The sequence below is a fragment of the Lagopus muta genome, chromosome 2 (genome assembly GCF_023343835.1).
Source record: "Lagopus muta isolate bLagMut1 chromosome 2, bLagMut1 primary, whole genome shotgun sequence".
Taxonomy (NCBI): domain Eukaryota; kingdom Metazoa; phylum Chordata; class Aves; order Galliformes; family Phasianidae; genus Lagopus; species Lagopus muta.
In genome coordinates this window covers 43,287,205-43,300,807 of record NC_064434.1, presented here as the reverse complement: position 1 = coordinate 43,300,807, position 13,603 = coordinate 43,287,205, and the positions used below count along the sequence as shown (strand labels likewise).

The window sequence follows — 13,603 nt, the reverse complement described above, 5'->3', positions numbered from 1 at the left end:
GACTTTGCTATTCTAAGTGAACTGATGTTTCAGCCTTGCTGTAATATTCTTCTGCAAGGTAGTGCTTTGCCCCTAACAGCTAACCCTGTAATGCCCTTGGATATGGGCATTCACCAATCCAGCGTTATCATAGAATGGCTTGGGTTGGAAGGGACCTTGAGGGTCATCAGAGATGGGGCATCCACAACCTGTCTGGGCAACCTGTTCCAGCACCTCACCACCCTCGCAGTGAAAAACTGTCATTCATAAAGGTGTTGAAGAGCACCAGTTCCAAGAAAGACCACTGGAGGAAATCACTTGTCACCAGCCTTCACCTGGCCATAGAGCAGTTGACCGTAATCTTCTGTTTATGACTTCCAACCAATTCCTTATCCATCAAATAGTCCACCCTTAAAATCTGTATCTCTCAATTTTAGAGATGAGGATGTTAGTGAGGAACCACGTCAAAGGCTGTGCTGAAGTCCAGGTAGATGACATCAGTTGCCTTCCCTTTGTCCACTGATGCCATCACATATAGAAAGCTACTAGGTTAGTCAGGAATGACCTTCCCTTGCTGAAGCTGTGCTGGCTGTCTTAGATAACCTGTTTATCCTATGTGTGCCTTAGCATGTCTTCCAGGAGGATCTGCTCCATGATCATCCCAGGCACAAAGGTGATGCTTACTGGCCTGTAGTTCCCCAGATCTTCCCTCTCTTATAAATGGGAATGGTGTTTTCCTTTTTGTCACGTTATGAAATGTGGAAAGTATTAAAGGTTGTTCCAGCATTGTTCAGCCCTGTTCATGGTAGTCAACAGATACGTGGCTTCATTAAACTTTGAAGGAGGCTACATCTTCATTTGGTATGAGAAGCCTCAATCTAGATTCAGCTATTACATGAAAATTATACCATTCTGCAGAGAAAGCAATGTTGACATAACCTATCATAGGGCTTTTAGGTCTTATAGCTGAAGATTAAGGTGGTTCTGATCTGCAACTGCCATGAGGGATACAGAGTCATGTAAGCATGCTGTGCAGTGTGCTCACTTCCCTGAATGTTAAGAGAAAGAAAGGCTGTAACATTGTGCTTTTATGACCAACGGTGAAATGCAGATTATGAATGCCTAAACTTGAGTTTGCAAGTAACAGCACTGAAATAATCTTTCTCCCTAAATGCTTTTATGGCTAGAAAAGCCTTCTTAGTATTCTGAAATGTGATGTGGAAGTTACCTATCCAGGTGCTCTTGAAAACCGGTTCAAGAACACTAGAAATCTGATCCAATGTTTTGTGTTCTTAACAGTGCATGTTCTAAACAATTTGAGTGCATGTTGGCTTAGAGTTGGTTTTGCTGCTTTTTCCTTCTTATATAAAAATATACTCTGTTCTGCCACTATGTAGAGAACATGCTACAAACATGCAAAGTTACTAATTTTCTTTAAATAAGACTGTTAATCTCATTTTAAACTTCTACTCTGTCATTTGTATTGAATTCTGGATGTGAAAGCTTGAGCTGACAAAATATCGGTGGGCTGACTGGGTTATGTGTAGTATCAGTGAACACTTGTCTTTAAGCATTCTATTTTGTGGCTGCAATAAAACAAGAATTCATTTCTGACTATATCAACAAAAATTATCTGGTTGCTTACAACCAAGTGCAGTCTTTCTTTTTGGATTCTGGAATGGAGGGAAACATACTAGTTGCTAGTGGTACAGCTCTGGGTTGCAAGTGGGTTGTGTAAGTTTTGATGCTTGATTCCATGGGTAGGACTGTGGGATAGAATCAGCATGGTCTTTGGTATGTATGAAGGGGGCAAAAATCAGTTATTTGAGTGTCAAACTTTTTAGTCTAGCTTTTCAAATAGTTCTAGTTAAGGCAAAGCAATCTATTATAAAATTCCCTGCTGCTGTTGAATTACACTTAGGCTGAGTTACTCTTGAAAATGGGGAATGAAAGATTAAATGTATATGAAGTTTTATTATTTAGATACATAATCAGGTGTTCTTTTTCTGTTCTCAAACGTTCTTTTCTGTGAGAAGCTTTTTTCTGAAATCGAAGTAGATCTGTCATATCCCTAAAAGACGATGTTACGATCTTTATCATCTGGTGCAGGCAAAAAAAATCACAGCTGAAGAGGGAAGAGCTGCATACGTGATGTCAGTAGGTTCTTCTTGTATTTCTGAAGTGTAGCAAGGATTTTGGAGTTGTTACAACCTCTGAAATTGACAGGATCTTGGATACAGTGGGCATCTGCACTGGCTTCTAGGATTTCTCCAGAGTGTCAGTGCTTTGAAGCTAGCTAGTTCTGGTGTAGCGTAAGTGATTCTGCTGCTGTGCAATCTGTGGAGAAACACTGTCTGAGATTAGTCATCTAGGGACTGGGACTGGATAGCATACTGCAGTGTGCAGCTACCTCACATCTTAGGTGCAGTTCATGTTTATTGCTGCACAGCAGGAGACTTGTTGAAATGAATATTTTGTCACTGGTTCTGAACAGCAGTGCCCTCAGCCTTTTCAACTCATAAACTGTATTGTCACAAGGGTGGGAAATAACTAATTGTCTGCAATCTTCAGTTTATTTTAGTGTAGAGCAAGAAATAGTAAAATCTGTTGTAAGTGCAGAAAGAACTCTTAAGTGTTCACTGGGTGTTTTTTTTTAAAGAGATAAATTCACCTCATCCTATGGTAAAAATGCATTCTCAAACGCTCCGTGCTGGTTCATACAGAGGGTGTTCCAAAGTCCTGTAGTCCATAGTTTGTCTTACCTGACTCATTGGAAAACTAGTCTTGTACATGTAATGGTCCTGCTGTCTTGGAAAGAATGGAATGTGAGACCTCTCAGACTTAACAGAGATGGGGTGGAAAACCTTTGACTTCTGTATCCCATGGAGTTGGGATTTCAGTCCTGGTCTGTGTTTCTTGACACCAACAAAGAATGAGCTGTCGATATACACTATGTTTCCAGTTGCCGTTTTAATGTGCGCAGTCTTCGGTTACTCACTGCCTTACAAACAGTGTGTTTTATTTTCCTTCTATTGCCAGTTTCATCCTGTGCACTGAAGTTTCTTACCCTTTTCTTTGGTTTGATAACACAATTGGACACCGTAATAAAACTCCCGAATCTTTTTAGTTGAAGCAGTGTTTTTGTACTCATCAATCAAACTCACAAATACTGAAAACTGAAATAACATGAAATGGAAAACTTACACAAGTTAGACATCTCATCTGTTTAGAAGTATGTCCCAGAAAAAGCTGTATGTCAGATCCTTGAGAAGAAAATGTTAGAAACCTTGCAATAAGTATATATATATATATATGGACTACAGAAAACAGCTCTGTGCAAGACTTTGAAGTCCCTTTGCATGAAGGTAGCATCACCTGTAGCTGAGTTATTCCCTTAATGTTTGTCTTGCCTGTTCTTTAAAACCTCTGATGATGGAGACCCCCCACAATACCTAAGGCAATACACTTTAGTAGAGATTGTTTCTGTTCCCTGGTAAGTAGGGTACAGTGGAAGATGCTACTCCAGAAACAAGAGGAGAAGTGTTAAAAGGACAGTGAAAAGTAAATTCAATATATTTTTATTCTTTGTAAATACAATGAGTACAACTTTTTAACTTCACAAATCAGTTAATCCACTTTGTACAGAAAAGTTTTACTCATTCTATGATAGTCCAAGTGCTGATTTTTCTCAGTGCTAGTTTCTAATAACAAATCAAATTTTGAAAAGTACAGCAGCTATCTTTAATTTTTTTCTACGTGTTTCATACATCAAATAAGCAGCTTATAACATTTTTGTGTGTAAGAGGGTGTAGGTGAACAAGGCTTCAAAATTAGAACCTGGAATTTTCTAAAAAGGCATTGGAGACTTTCAAAAGTTGTTAGCATCGTTTCAGTCAACCAACTTTGTTTCCTTGAAATAAAAGTATTCCCGTTGGTGTCTTTACAGTCATTTTCACTTCTCTGCGCATCTCACTGACAAAGAGTTTGGCTGCCGTTGCCTTTGGTTTCAGCAGTGTGCCAACGGAACAGCCAGCAGGTCACTGAAGCAATCATCTCCATTGGATTTGGTTTTGCTGTTTTTGTCTTCCTTCCTTGACTTGTACTCTTTGCCAGAGGCTGTGTGGATGGGTGCGTGTGTGTAAGAAGGAGAGAAGGATTGGGGAGTTGTATAAAGCTCTTCTGTCATGAGATGTTAATTCTGGTGACATCTGCATCACAGATCACCGGTTTTATTTTGCAGGAAGAATGGAACTGCTGTCATAAGCTACTTTTTAATCAGTTCTGAAGGCCACTTCATGATGTATTACTGCAGAAGCAATGTTTTGGTAACCTGGTCTTAAATGTTGCCTATCGTATTAAAACATTTTACCAACATAGGCTACTTTTAGAACAGTTCTGAAGGCCACCGCATCTCGCGTTACAACAGAAGCCAAGTTTGGTCACCCAGTTCCAAATACTGAACAAAACTAAAGTACCTTCTTTCACATTTCGTCTCAGATCTGCCAGTTAAATGAGAGAATAGCACAGTCTTTGTTAACTATGACTGGCATCTGAATTGCCTCCATCCTGTAGTAACAGGAAAAGCAGCCAAATTCCAACCACTTTCACTTTTTCTGTAGAACAAAGCATTCTCTCCATGATCTAAATCGCTCTGTTCAGAGCAGCAGAATCATATCTACTGGGGTATTTTTTTGTCAATGGGTTTAAAGGCTAAACATTCCCAGGCTTATGCTTCCTGTAGATTTTGTTAGTTGAGGCTTATTCTCCATAGATAAAAGTTCTTCTCAAACTGTCCGTCCTGATCGTTTGTTTTAAGGAAATTTATATGTCACTGGATTTGTACATATCTGAAAGCAGTCTTGTGATTGGTACATTCCCAATGGTCTTTTTGAAAAACACTTCTTCTATTGTAGATGGACTAATAGAACGTAAAGCTGGTAGAAGCAATAAAAGTTTTCCGAAACGACAGGGTTGTGTAGGGTACCTGGAAAGGAGAGAGGAAGAAAAATGTTAGTGAAGTTTTTTGATGTTTCTCCAAAGAAAATCTTTTATGTTATAGAGGAGACCAATATTCAGTGAACTGTACAGATGGGTGCTACCTGTGTAAACCCCTGCTTTGTACTCACATGAACAAGAAGGCTGACCCCAAGGAAAACTCTCTTAATGGAGGTTAGCAGAATATAGAGCAAGGTCCCTGAGTTTTGATTAGCTCCCTTGTTTATTCCCTCAGAGTAGTAGCAATATAGATATAGGATCTGCTCTGGCTAGTCCCTCCGACAACAGCTATGTTCTTGATGCAGTTCAGGGACGAGCTTGACCTATAATAAATACCCTGTCATTTAAAGTGCAATTTAAACTTAGCTGGATTGTCATGGTAATCATTTTGCCTCCTGTTTGCCTTACACGTTTAATAACAATTGACATTTTGAAAGAATTTTTTTGATTAAAGAACCTGTGTTTTGTCCCCAGGTAATGTATTTGCATAATAGGATATTTCCCATTCTTTCTCACAGCTTTTGAAGCTGATATAACCCAAGATATGTATTCTACTTGTGCTTACACTGACTTCACACTAGTGTAATTCTCAAGTCTCTGTGTAGCAGTGGTTTTCCTATAAGCAGAAATAGATCCATGAAGAAACATTTCTCCAGGCCGCCCTCCTTTGCACCCTGCTGAGTGCAGCTGCCCCCACTGCAATCGAAGGGCAGCAGTACTCTGACACTGACAGGAAGGTACGCTCAAGACTGAGGGTGAAGCAGGAGGTGAAAGCCATTGGAGTCAGTGTGACAGTTCTGATAGCAGAGCCAGGATTTCTCCTTTTCTAGAAAAGCTGCAGAAGCTTTGATTTCCTGACCTGGGAAGATGAGGTTGTTGAGCGAGTAGGCATTACTCAGAATACAGGCAGCCTTTCACTGCATTATTTGCTGCAGTTTCTTTGAGAGAAGTAATCTTTTATAAAAGATTCTCTTTAGCTTAATATTTCCTATAGTGCAAAAATGTAATGGAGATGTCACCATGCCTGGAATGGAAAACATGGCAGTGTGACAATATGTTTCCCTGGCTTTTCTCTCCAACAAGCCCTGGCTCACTCAGAGTCTCCAGGGAGCACTCTCCGTGGGAAAGGCCTCCTGTGAGAACAGGAACAGGTTGCTGTGCAGTGGTGATTCTTTTTGCTCTGAACTAGCCAGAACTGGACAGAATTTGTGTTTTTGCTCCCATCTGCAGGGCAGGACATTGCCTTTGGGCTAAACAAAAGTGCTTCAAAGACTGCTGCCAACTATTCTCTAACATGGAGTTGACTTCTGCTATGCAGAACTGCTGTTAGAGCAGATGAAAGTTTCAGAAACAAAAACAGCATAAAAGAGCCTCTTCCACCACTTCGTCTCCCACTGTGCTGATCTCATGGGTCTCTACTGCATGGGCTATGATGTGGACTTCACAGGACCTGCTGCAGCTCTCCCTGGGCATCCTGATCCAGCCGGGAAAGTTGATGCAGAGGGTGTACTCTTTTGGTTCTCCCTGCCCCTCCTCTATGTACAGTTCCATGGCAGGAGGCTGCTCATTCTGCTCGTCCCTTCAGCCACGTGTTAGAGTGGGGATTTGCATTTTGTATAACATATGTAACCCATTCCTGAGTTTAGCCCTGTACAATTTGTGGGATGCCAGCTACAGCTTGTACAGCAGGTTTTAAGATTGCTGTGCCCTAGGAAACCTACACTAGGTGAGACAGGTGATTTTTTTCTTCTGAAACTGATTCTCATCACTCTCCTCTGACACAAAGATGAGTTTCACAAATTTACTTTTTTCATTTTATCTGTGAAGAGTCGCTTAGCTTCTTTGTTTCTTAATTTCTCTCTGCAGAATGGGGGAAATGACATGGGGAAGTGCACTGGAGATCCTGGGTGAAAAGCACTTACTCTGCCATAAGGCATATGATGTTAAGCGTCACTGTTAGCATTACTTAACAGAATAGAAAGTGGAGGAAATCCAGCCTTTGAGAATGCAAAACGCCCCACAGCACTATCACTTGTCAGAGGAAAATCTCTCCTTCTCCCATTTTCCATTTGTCTGAATCAACACCTTTCTCATTTCCTTGGGAAATGCCTAATTCCGGGAGGCCGGCTGCTGTAAAAACCTGGGTGGTTGTGTCCTCTCTGCCACAGCAGGAGCGGGATGTCACCCCTGCAGCTGCGGGAGGGATTGGACGGAGCTGACCTGGTATGGATGTAGCTGTTCAGGGTGAGCTGGGCCTCGTCCTGGAGGGCGGCGATGGCAGCGGCATTCCGGAAGCTCCTCAGCTCAGACCCGCTGTGTGTCGGCACTGGAAAGCAGATGGTTACAGCTCAGTGGGGTCGAGACAGACCAGCTGGCATTACCTATGTACATTAAGCAGTCTCACTAGTTCCCCAGTGCTCCACTGCCAGCCTTTCAAAGCACAGCACTGACTATTGGAATTCCACACCAGGAAGCAATGGGGTGGTGCGGTGCTACGTGCGGTTTAAAACATCATTTTCACTTTTACATGGCAACTTCGAAGCTATCGGGCCAGACAGGTGTGAGGTGACCTCTGCTTACCAGCTTTGAAAGTGACGATGCATTTGAGACAGGCAAATTCAGTAGCATCTAAACGGAGTTGTCTAAATCTAGCCACAACCTCCTGTAAAGCCTGTATTTCTGAAATAATTTTATTCAGCTTCTGAGAATCTGTATTGTCACCATTCATGCCTGAAACAGAAACAGATGAAATAAATAATATTAAATGCATTTGCTTTATTTTATACTGATTTCTGACAAAATCCTGCGTATCGATATCCATTCTATTGTCACACTTGTCTATCTGGTTCCATGTAAACTGACTATATTGTATGAAAGTTAATATAAAATCTTCTCTTGGATGATAACAAACACAGTAATTTGCATTTAAATGACAATGCAAGCAGTCATGAATACAACAAAACAACATTATTTGCATTTAAATATAGATTTATAAATGACAGGTATGCTCTATTGTTCAGTAGGGATTTGTTATTCTTTACATGTTGTTCTTTTTTCAGTAATGTATTTTTATGGTAATTTTTGTAACAAAGTCATTAAATTGTGCAATTCTTACCAGATACAGCCAGTAGAGTGTTAGCATCAACTGGAATGGCCCATTGTGCTATTCCTAGAACAAACAGTTCTCTCCAAGCATCTTCCAAAAGCATCAGCTGTCATACAATAGATGTACAATATAACATAGTGTATAATTTATAGATTTACAAACAATTTAAATATGTAAATTTCTGTTATTTTAAAAACTGCTTTAAATGCTTGTCATGGTATTTTCCCCACCGAATCTGTTAGTTCTTCTCTTAGCTTTTAGAGGAGGTGTCTGGAAATGAGACTATGCGTTGTAGAAAATCACTTGGTGTTGGCTCACTATGCACTGTGTTGTAGACCAAAAGGGAAGAGAAAGGAGAGGGAGAAGTCCTGCCCCTGAGAGCTTGCACTTGACCTGAACGCTTGCCTATGTTTTTCAGCACAACTCCTGGCAGCGTGGGCTTTGTCCTGCTCTCCATGGGCACATAGAACTGTCCTAGTACAGATTGGAAGAGTGCTTTCCTCCCGTTCTCTGGGGATTTTCAGCTCTTCCTAACAGCCATCAGCAGTGCAGTGGGCTCTGAACTCAGCATTCGAGCAGCTATGCTGTCAGCATTGCTACTTCCCTGCAATTTTTGTACATTGTCTGGCTTTACGAATGATGTGTTTTTCTCTGGAGGCAATGCCATCTATTTCCGTGGAGAGGCACTGGTGCATATGAGGAGACGTAACTCCTGATAATGCATATGGCAAAGACAGAACTGAGAGAATCTAAGGGTTATTGGCCCAGACCAAATCTTAGGAGGGGTTTGGAGGGTCCCAGTTCAACTGACATTTGTTAGCTCCCTGACCCAGCCTAAGGGACGTGCTGGGGGACTTCCTGTCTCTCTGTATGCTGGGAGAGATGTGGAGAGGTGAGACTGTAGTGGGCTCAGAAGGGGTCATCTCATGGCTTCATTCAGTGAAAACAGATTGTGCAGAATGCACGGCAAAAAGAGCAAACCACAATAATATTGCTGTGGTCCCTGAAAATAGCAGCAGGGAGATAGAAAAGAAGGCATATGAAGTCTAGAAAATTCTGAGAAAGAAATACCTCATACCAAATGAATGTTTTCCTTGGAATTAGATATATGAAAGTAATAGATGATACAGAAAACATGCACTAAAAATGAATCCCTTATCTAAGTGCCCTAACAGCACTGAGAGTTTTAAACCACCCTGCTCAGAACAGAATGAGAAGAGCTCTCATAAGCGTGTTGCTATAGTCTTAAGACTTCAGTGTGCTATGTACTTTGTAGAACTTCTACATAACTTGGTTAAGGAAATTGTGACTGACAAGCATGTTGTCTCTGGTTACATATAATTTGTTTGAAATAATTTCATTGACAATGCTAGAAGCTGCCCAGATCATTTTATGCGGGGGGAGTCTAGGCACAGCACCAATCTCAGCTCCAGCCAGAGCAAGAAAACCTGCCCTTGAGCCTTGGAAATGCTGCAGTCTGCCTGCCCCAGCCCCTCCTCCAGGTAATCCTGATGGGTATACAGGTTTCTGTATGACATAGGAAATGATTTGCCAGCCTTTCATTTGTTTTTGTAATACGTTTTTTTTGTCATTCATTCATGCAGATACAATGGTAGTGAATGGTGGTTCCTGGAAGATATCAATTTCATATGTTCTTTCCCACTGAGCGTCTAAAGTCAGAGGACTTTAGAAATAAGAGACTATTCCGATGGCTGAGGCTTTCTTCATGCCTATGCATAAGTCTGTAAAACCATCAATTAAAGTAATTCATGCTGAAGTCATACTCAGCCCTTCAAAGAAACAAAAAATGCCAGGCTTTCTAAAGGACTGGTTTTTGCTTCTTAATCCATCTCATCTTGCTAGCACGGTCTTTTCTTGCTTTCTATTGCATTGGGTCGATCTGTCTTGTGGAGCAGCTGGGCAGGCTTGCGGGCCAGCAAGCTCAGAGCCGGCGTTTTGGTTGTGTGGCTCCATTACAACAGGGTGACGGGCTCTGAAGAGGTGGGAAAGGAGCAGCCTCTGCTTCAGTCAGAGGAGTCCAGACACGGACCTGTGTCTGGGCAGCAAATCAGCTTCTGCTTGTTTTCCTCAGGCTGTTCCGGAGTCCCAGAGTCACACTGTAGTTCCCATTCCAGAAAAGCAAGAAGCAAGAGCAAATCCAGGAAAAGGTTTCTGATTCTACTTGAGCAGATGTCAGGGACACAAAAAGAGAAATTCAGACATTTATAGATGGGCCATTGTCAATTAAATACTGCAACGGCACTATTACAAAAATCAATGGTCTGATTATTTGTGAAATAAGGTGATTAAAATCAGGGTTATTTCTTCTCCAGCTTTCCTGAACACAACAGGAGACCCATGTGGCAAAAGGCCCAAGCAGCTCGAAGTTTTGAGGAAGACATTTTGCAATGAGGTACAGCAAGTGGGAATAAGGATCTAGAATGGCTGAGATTTTTATATGTAGTTCACTCATTTTAGCCTTGAAGGTGAAGCAGACAGTGGGTTGTTAATGATGGCAGGTGGCAGAAAAGCAGTCCTTGCTGGTTGAGGCGTGCCTGGTCTCGGCAATGGAGGCATCCCTTCTACCTCACACACAGAGATGGCCTGCTGGAAAATGCATCCGTATGATGTCAAATGAAGCCTTCACCTAAGGAGCTTCCCATGAATGTTGTTGGTTGCTGCAGACATTGCTGGTCCAGAGATGGGCCCAGCACCTTCCTGCACCCTGCAGTTGTACTGATGCAGCATGCTTACTGCACCTCCTTGGTAGTGGGGCCTGCTCCTTGAGATCCAATGCTGCACAGGAATAACAGCAGCAGAAGACAATAGTAGAAACCAGCATACTGTAGTGAGACCACTGCCTTCCTGAGGGTGGTTGCTTAAGGCCTGTGCAGCCTCCTGGGCCCTGCCCATCCCTCCTCTCACACACTCAGTCGCTGACAGCATCACAGCTGCTTGTTAATCTGCTATGAAGACAGAGGTTTCAAGATCTGGTGCTATAAAAAAGACTTTTCAATAGACCTTAGCTCTATGACACACTATGATGGTGTACCCTTCAGCATAAAACTGTGTTCCCTAAGAAGCTCAGTCCAAAATCTATACTTGCACGTGTACTACAAATCTTGCAACATGAATCCATGGAGAGCAACTAGTTCCTCTGATGTCTGGTACATGCAACATCTGAGGCATGGCATTTCTAGCAACAAGTTTGTGAAATTAGCTCAATCATATCAAACTATTAAACATCTTTTATGATTGGAGTTTTGCGTAGAATTCTCCCCTTCCTTTTTATAATTATCTGATTACTTTTTTAGAATTAATGCGTTATACAAAGCACACAGCATCCTCATCAAGAATCAAGTCATTAAGAAATCGCTTCATCTTGTATGGTTCACATGTGATTTACTTGAAGCAAAGACAAATTGTCGTAGAGGAAAACAAGACAGATTAGGGAAGATTTTAATTAATGGTGAAAAAATATTGGGGGCTGGCCAAATTCTCATGCCACTATATTGGACTAATTGTATTGTAAGTTTGCAGAAAACAACTGAAACAAGAAAAAAATGTTGTCTGTGTAAACAAGTGTAGGGGAGGGGAGAGAGGAGAGGAGAGGAGAGGAGAGGAGAGGAGAGGAGAGGAGAGGAGAGGAGAGGAGAGGAGAGGAGAGGAGAGGAGAGGAGAGGAGAGGAGAGGAGAGGAGAGGAGAGGAGAGGAGAGGAGAGGAGAGGAGAGGAGAGGAGAGGAGAGGAGAGGAGAGGAGAGGAGAGGAGGAATGATCTTCAGAAATCCCTCATATCCTCCTGGTCTGTATGTTTAACTAAGTACACCCTATTGTGAAATAGCAAAATAAGATGCTATTCCTATTTTTTAGAAGAAAAAATCAAGACATAGGCAATTTCTACATAACTGCCTTTTTTTTTTTTTTTTTTTTTTTAGCGACAAAGTGGAACTCTGCCCTAAGCTTTAGAGCTTTTTAGGTCCATGATAGATAAAAAGGATTATGTGTGAAGGTTCCAGTCTGAGCTCCTTTATCAGGCAGGCCAGACTGATTCACTCCCTCTACAGGAGCCTTACCTGGTCTTGTAAGGACAGGGTGGAGAAGGCCGGGACACTCTTGGCCCACTTGATGCTCATGAACAGAAGTCTGGCTGCTGACTCACAGACAGATTCGGTGGCCACCTCGTAGAGATACATGGGGGTACCATTGACTTCATGTGGGTACTAATGTCAGAAAGAAAATAAAGTGACTTCACACAGTGTCTCCACAGCAGCCTGCCCTTCCTCTCCCATACAGCTGCTTGCTCGGTGAATCATGCTGATGCCCAGCACACAGCGTGCACTCTCCTGTTCTGCAACCAGATGGCATTGCTTCAGTGAGCCCACTCCACCCCACTCTTTGCTGCTGTCTGTGTGCATGGACTGCACTACAGGAACAGCTCATTGAAGGATGCTGAAGGGAGAATGACATTATTACATCTGGGAAAGCATTATTAAAATGTGGTGTCATCCTTCATGCTGTTACACGATGGCACGCCTGTGGTGTCATGGAGTCAGAAGGATACCATGTTTGATTAAAGATTTATATTTTGTAACCTGTGCTTGGGAGGCTACCCTGGCAATCCAGCCTTGCACAGCAGAACAGGGAGCACTTGTTTACCCCTAACCCTTTGTCCAACTCCCCAAGTGCCACAGGCTGTAAACAGATGTGTTGAAATAACCACATCTACCTATAGGACTGGAGTTGGGTGATGTTTCCAAGCATGTGCTGTGTTTTCTTACAAATTTCTGATTCAGCATTTCCCCAAATTATAATACGAAACTCTGTGTGAGGATCATGTCCATGATGCCAGGCCACCAACTCTGAAGTGTAGAACTATTAACTGCTTTCCTGTCTAATTTTATAAGTGCTGTAAATAAGAAAAATACCATTGCAATTAGATTAAAGAAAACTTTGCCTAGTGACTAGTGTCTGTGCGGTTGAGGCCATGGCAGTACTTCCAATGGGCTGCTTAGGAAATGTCACAGCCAAGAGGCACAGAGCTAACTTAGCCACATTGGTGTGGACAACCTGCTTGCTTTGGTCAGCACAGGGAGCACTTTCTGGACCACCATGGAGATGGGTGTTTTGCTGAAGAAAACTCAGTCACTGCAGCTCATAAAGTTTAAAATTGACCTGAGGATACATTCCGGACAGGAAGGGCAAGTTATCAGCTGATCTTTCTGCATCTTCCCCTATATTCAGCACTAGTGAGGCCGCACCTCGAGTACTGTGTCCAGTTTTGGGCCCCTCACTGCAAGAAAGATATTGAGGCCCTGGAACGTGTTCAAAGAAGGGCAACGAAGCTGGTGAGGGGTCTGGAACACAGGCCATATGAGGAGAGGCTGAAGGAGCTGGGAATGTTCAGCCTGGAGAAGAGGAGGCTCAGGGGAGACCTTATTGCTCTCTATAACTTCCTGAAGGGAGGTTGTAGTGAGCTGGGGGTCGGCCTCTTCTCTCGTGTCATTAGGGATAGGACCAGGGGG

General features: G+C 42.4%; 1 protein-coding gene across 1 annotated transcript in view; it reads right to left on the bottom strand.

Annotated features, from left to right (window-relative positions):
* Window positions 1-52: 52 nt before the first annotated feature.
* NR2E1 (nuclear receptor subfamily 2 group E member 1) overlaps window positions 53-13,603 on the bottom strand; it is a 29,629-nt gene continuing 16,078 nt past the window's right edge. The window contains exons 2-6 of the mRNA XM_048935715.1: window positions 12,155-12,301; window positions 8,090-8,186; window positions 7,555-7,704; window positions 7,195-7,300; window positions 53-4,963 (exon numbers count right to left, since the gene is read on the bottom strand). Of these exons, the coding sequence (XP_048791672.1) occupies window positions 4,801-4,963; window positions 7,195-7,300; window positions 7,555-7,704; window positions 8,090-8,186; window positions 12,155-12,301 (663 nt within the window). The 3' untranslated portion in view covers window positions 53-4,800. The remainder of the gene's footprint in view (window positions 4,964-7,194; window positions 7,301-7,554; window positions 7,705-8,089; window positions 8,187-12,154; window positions 12,302-13,603) is intronic.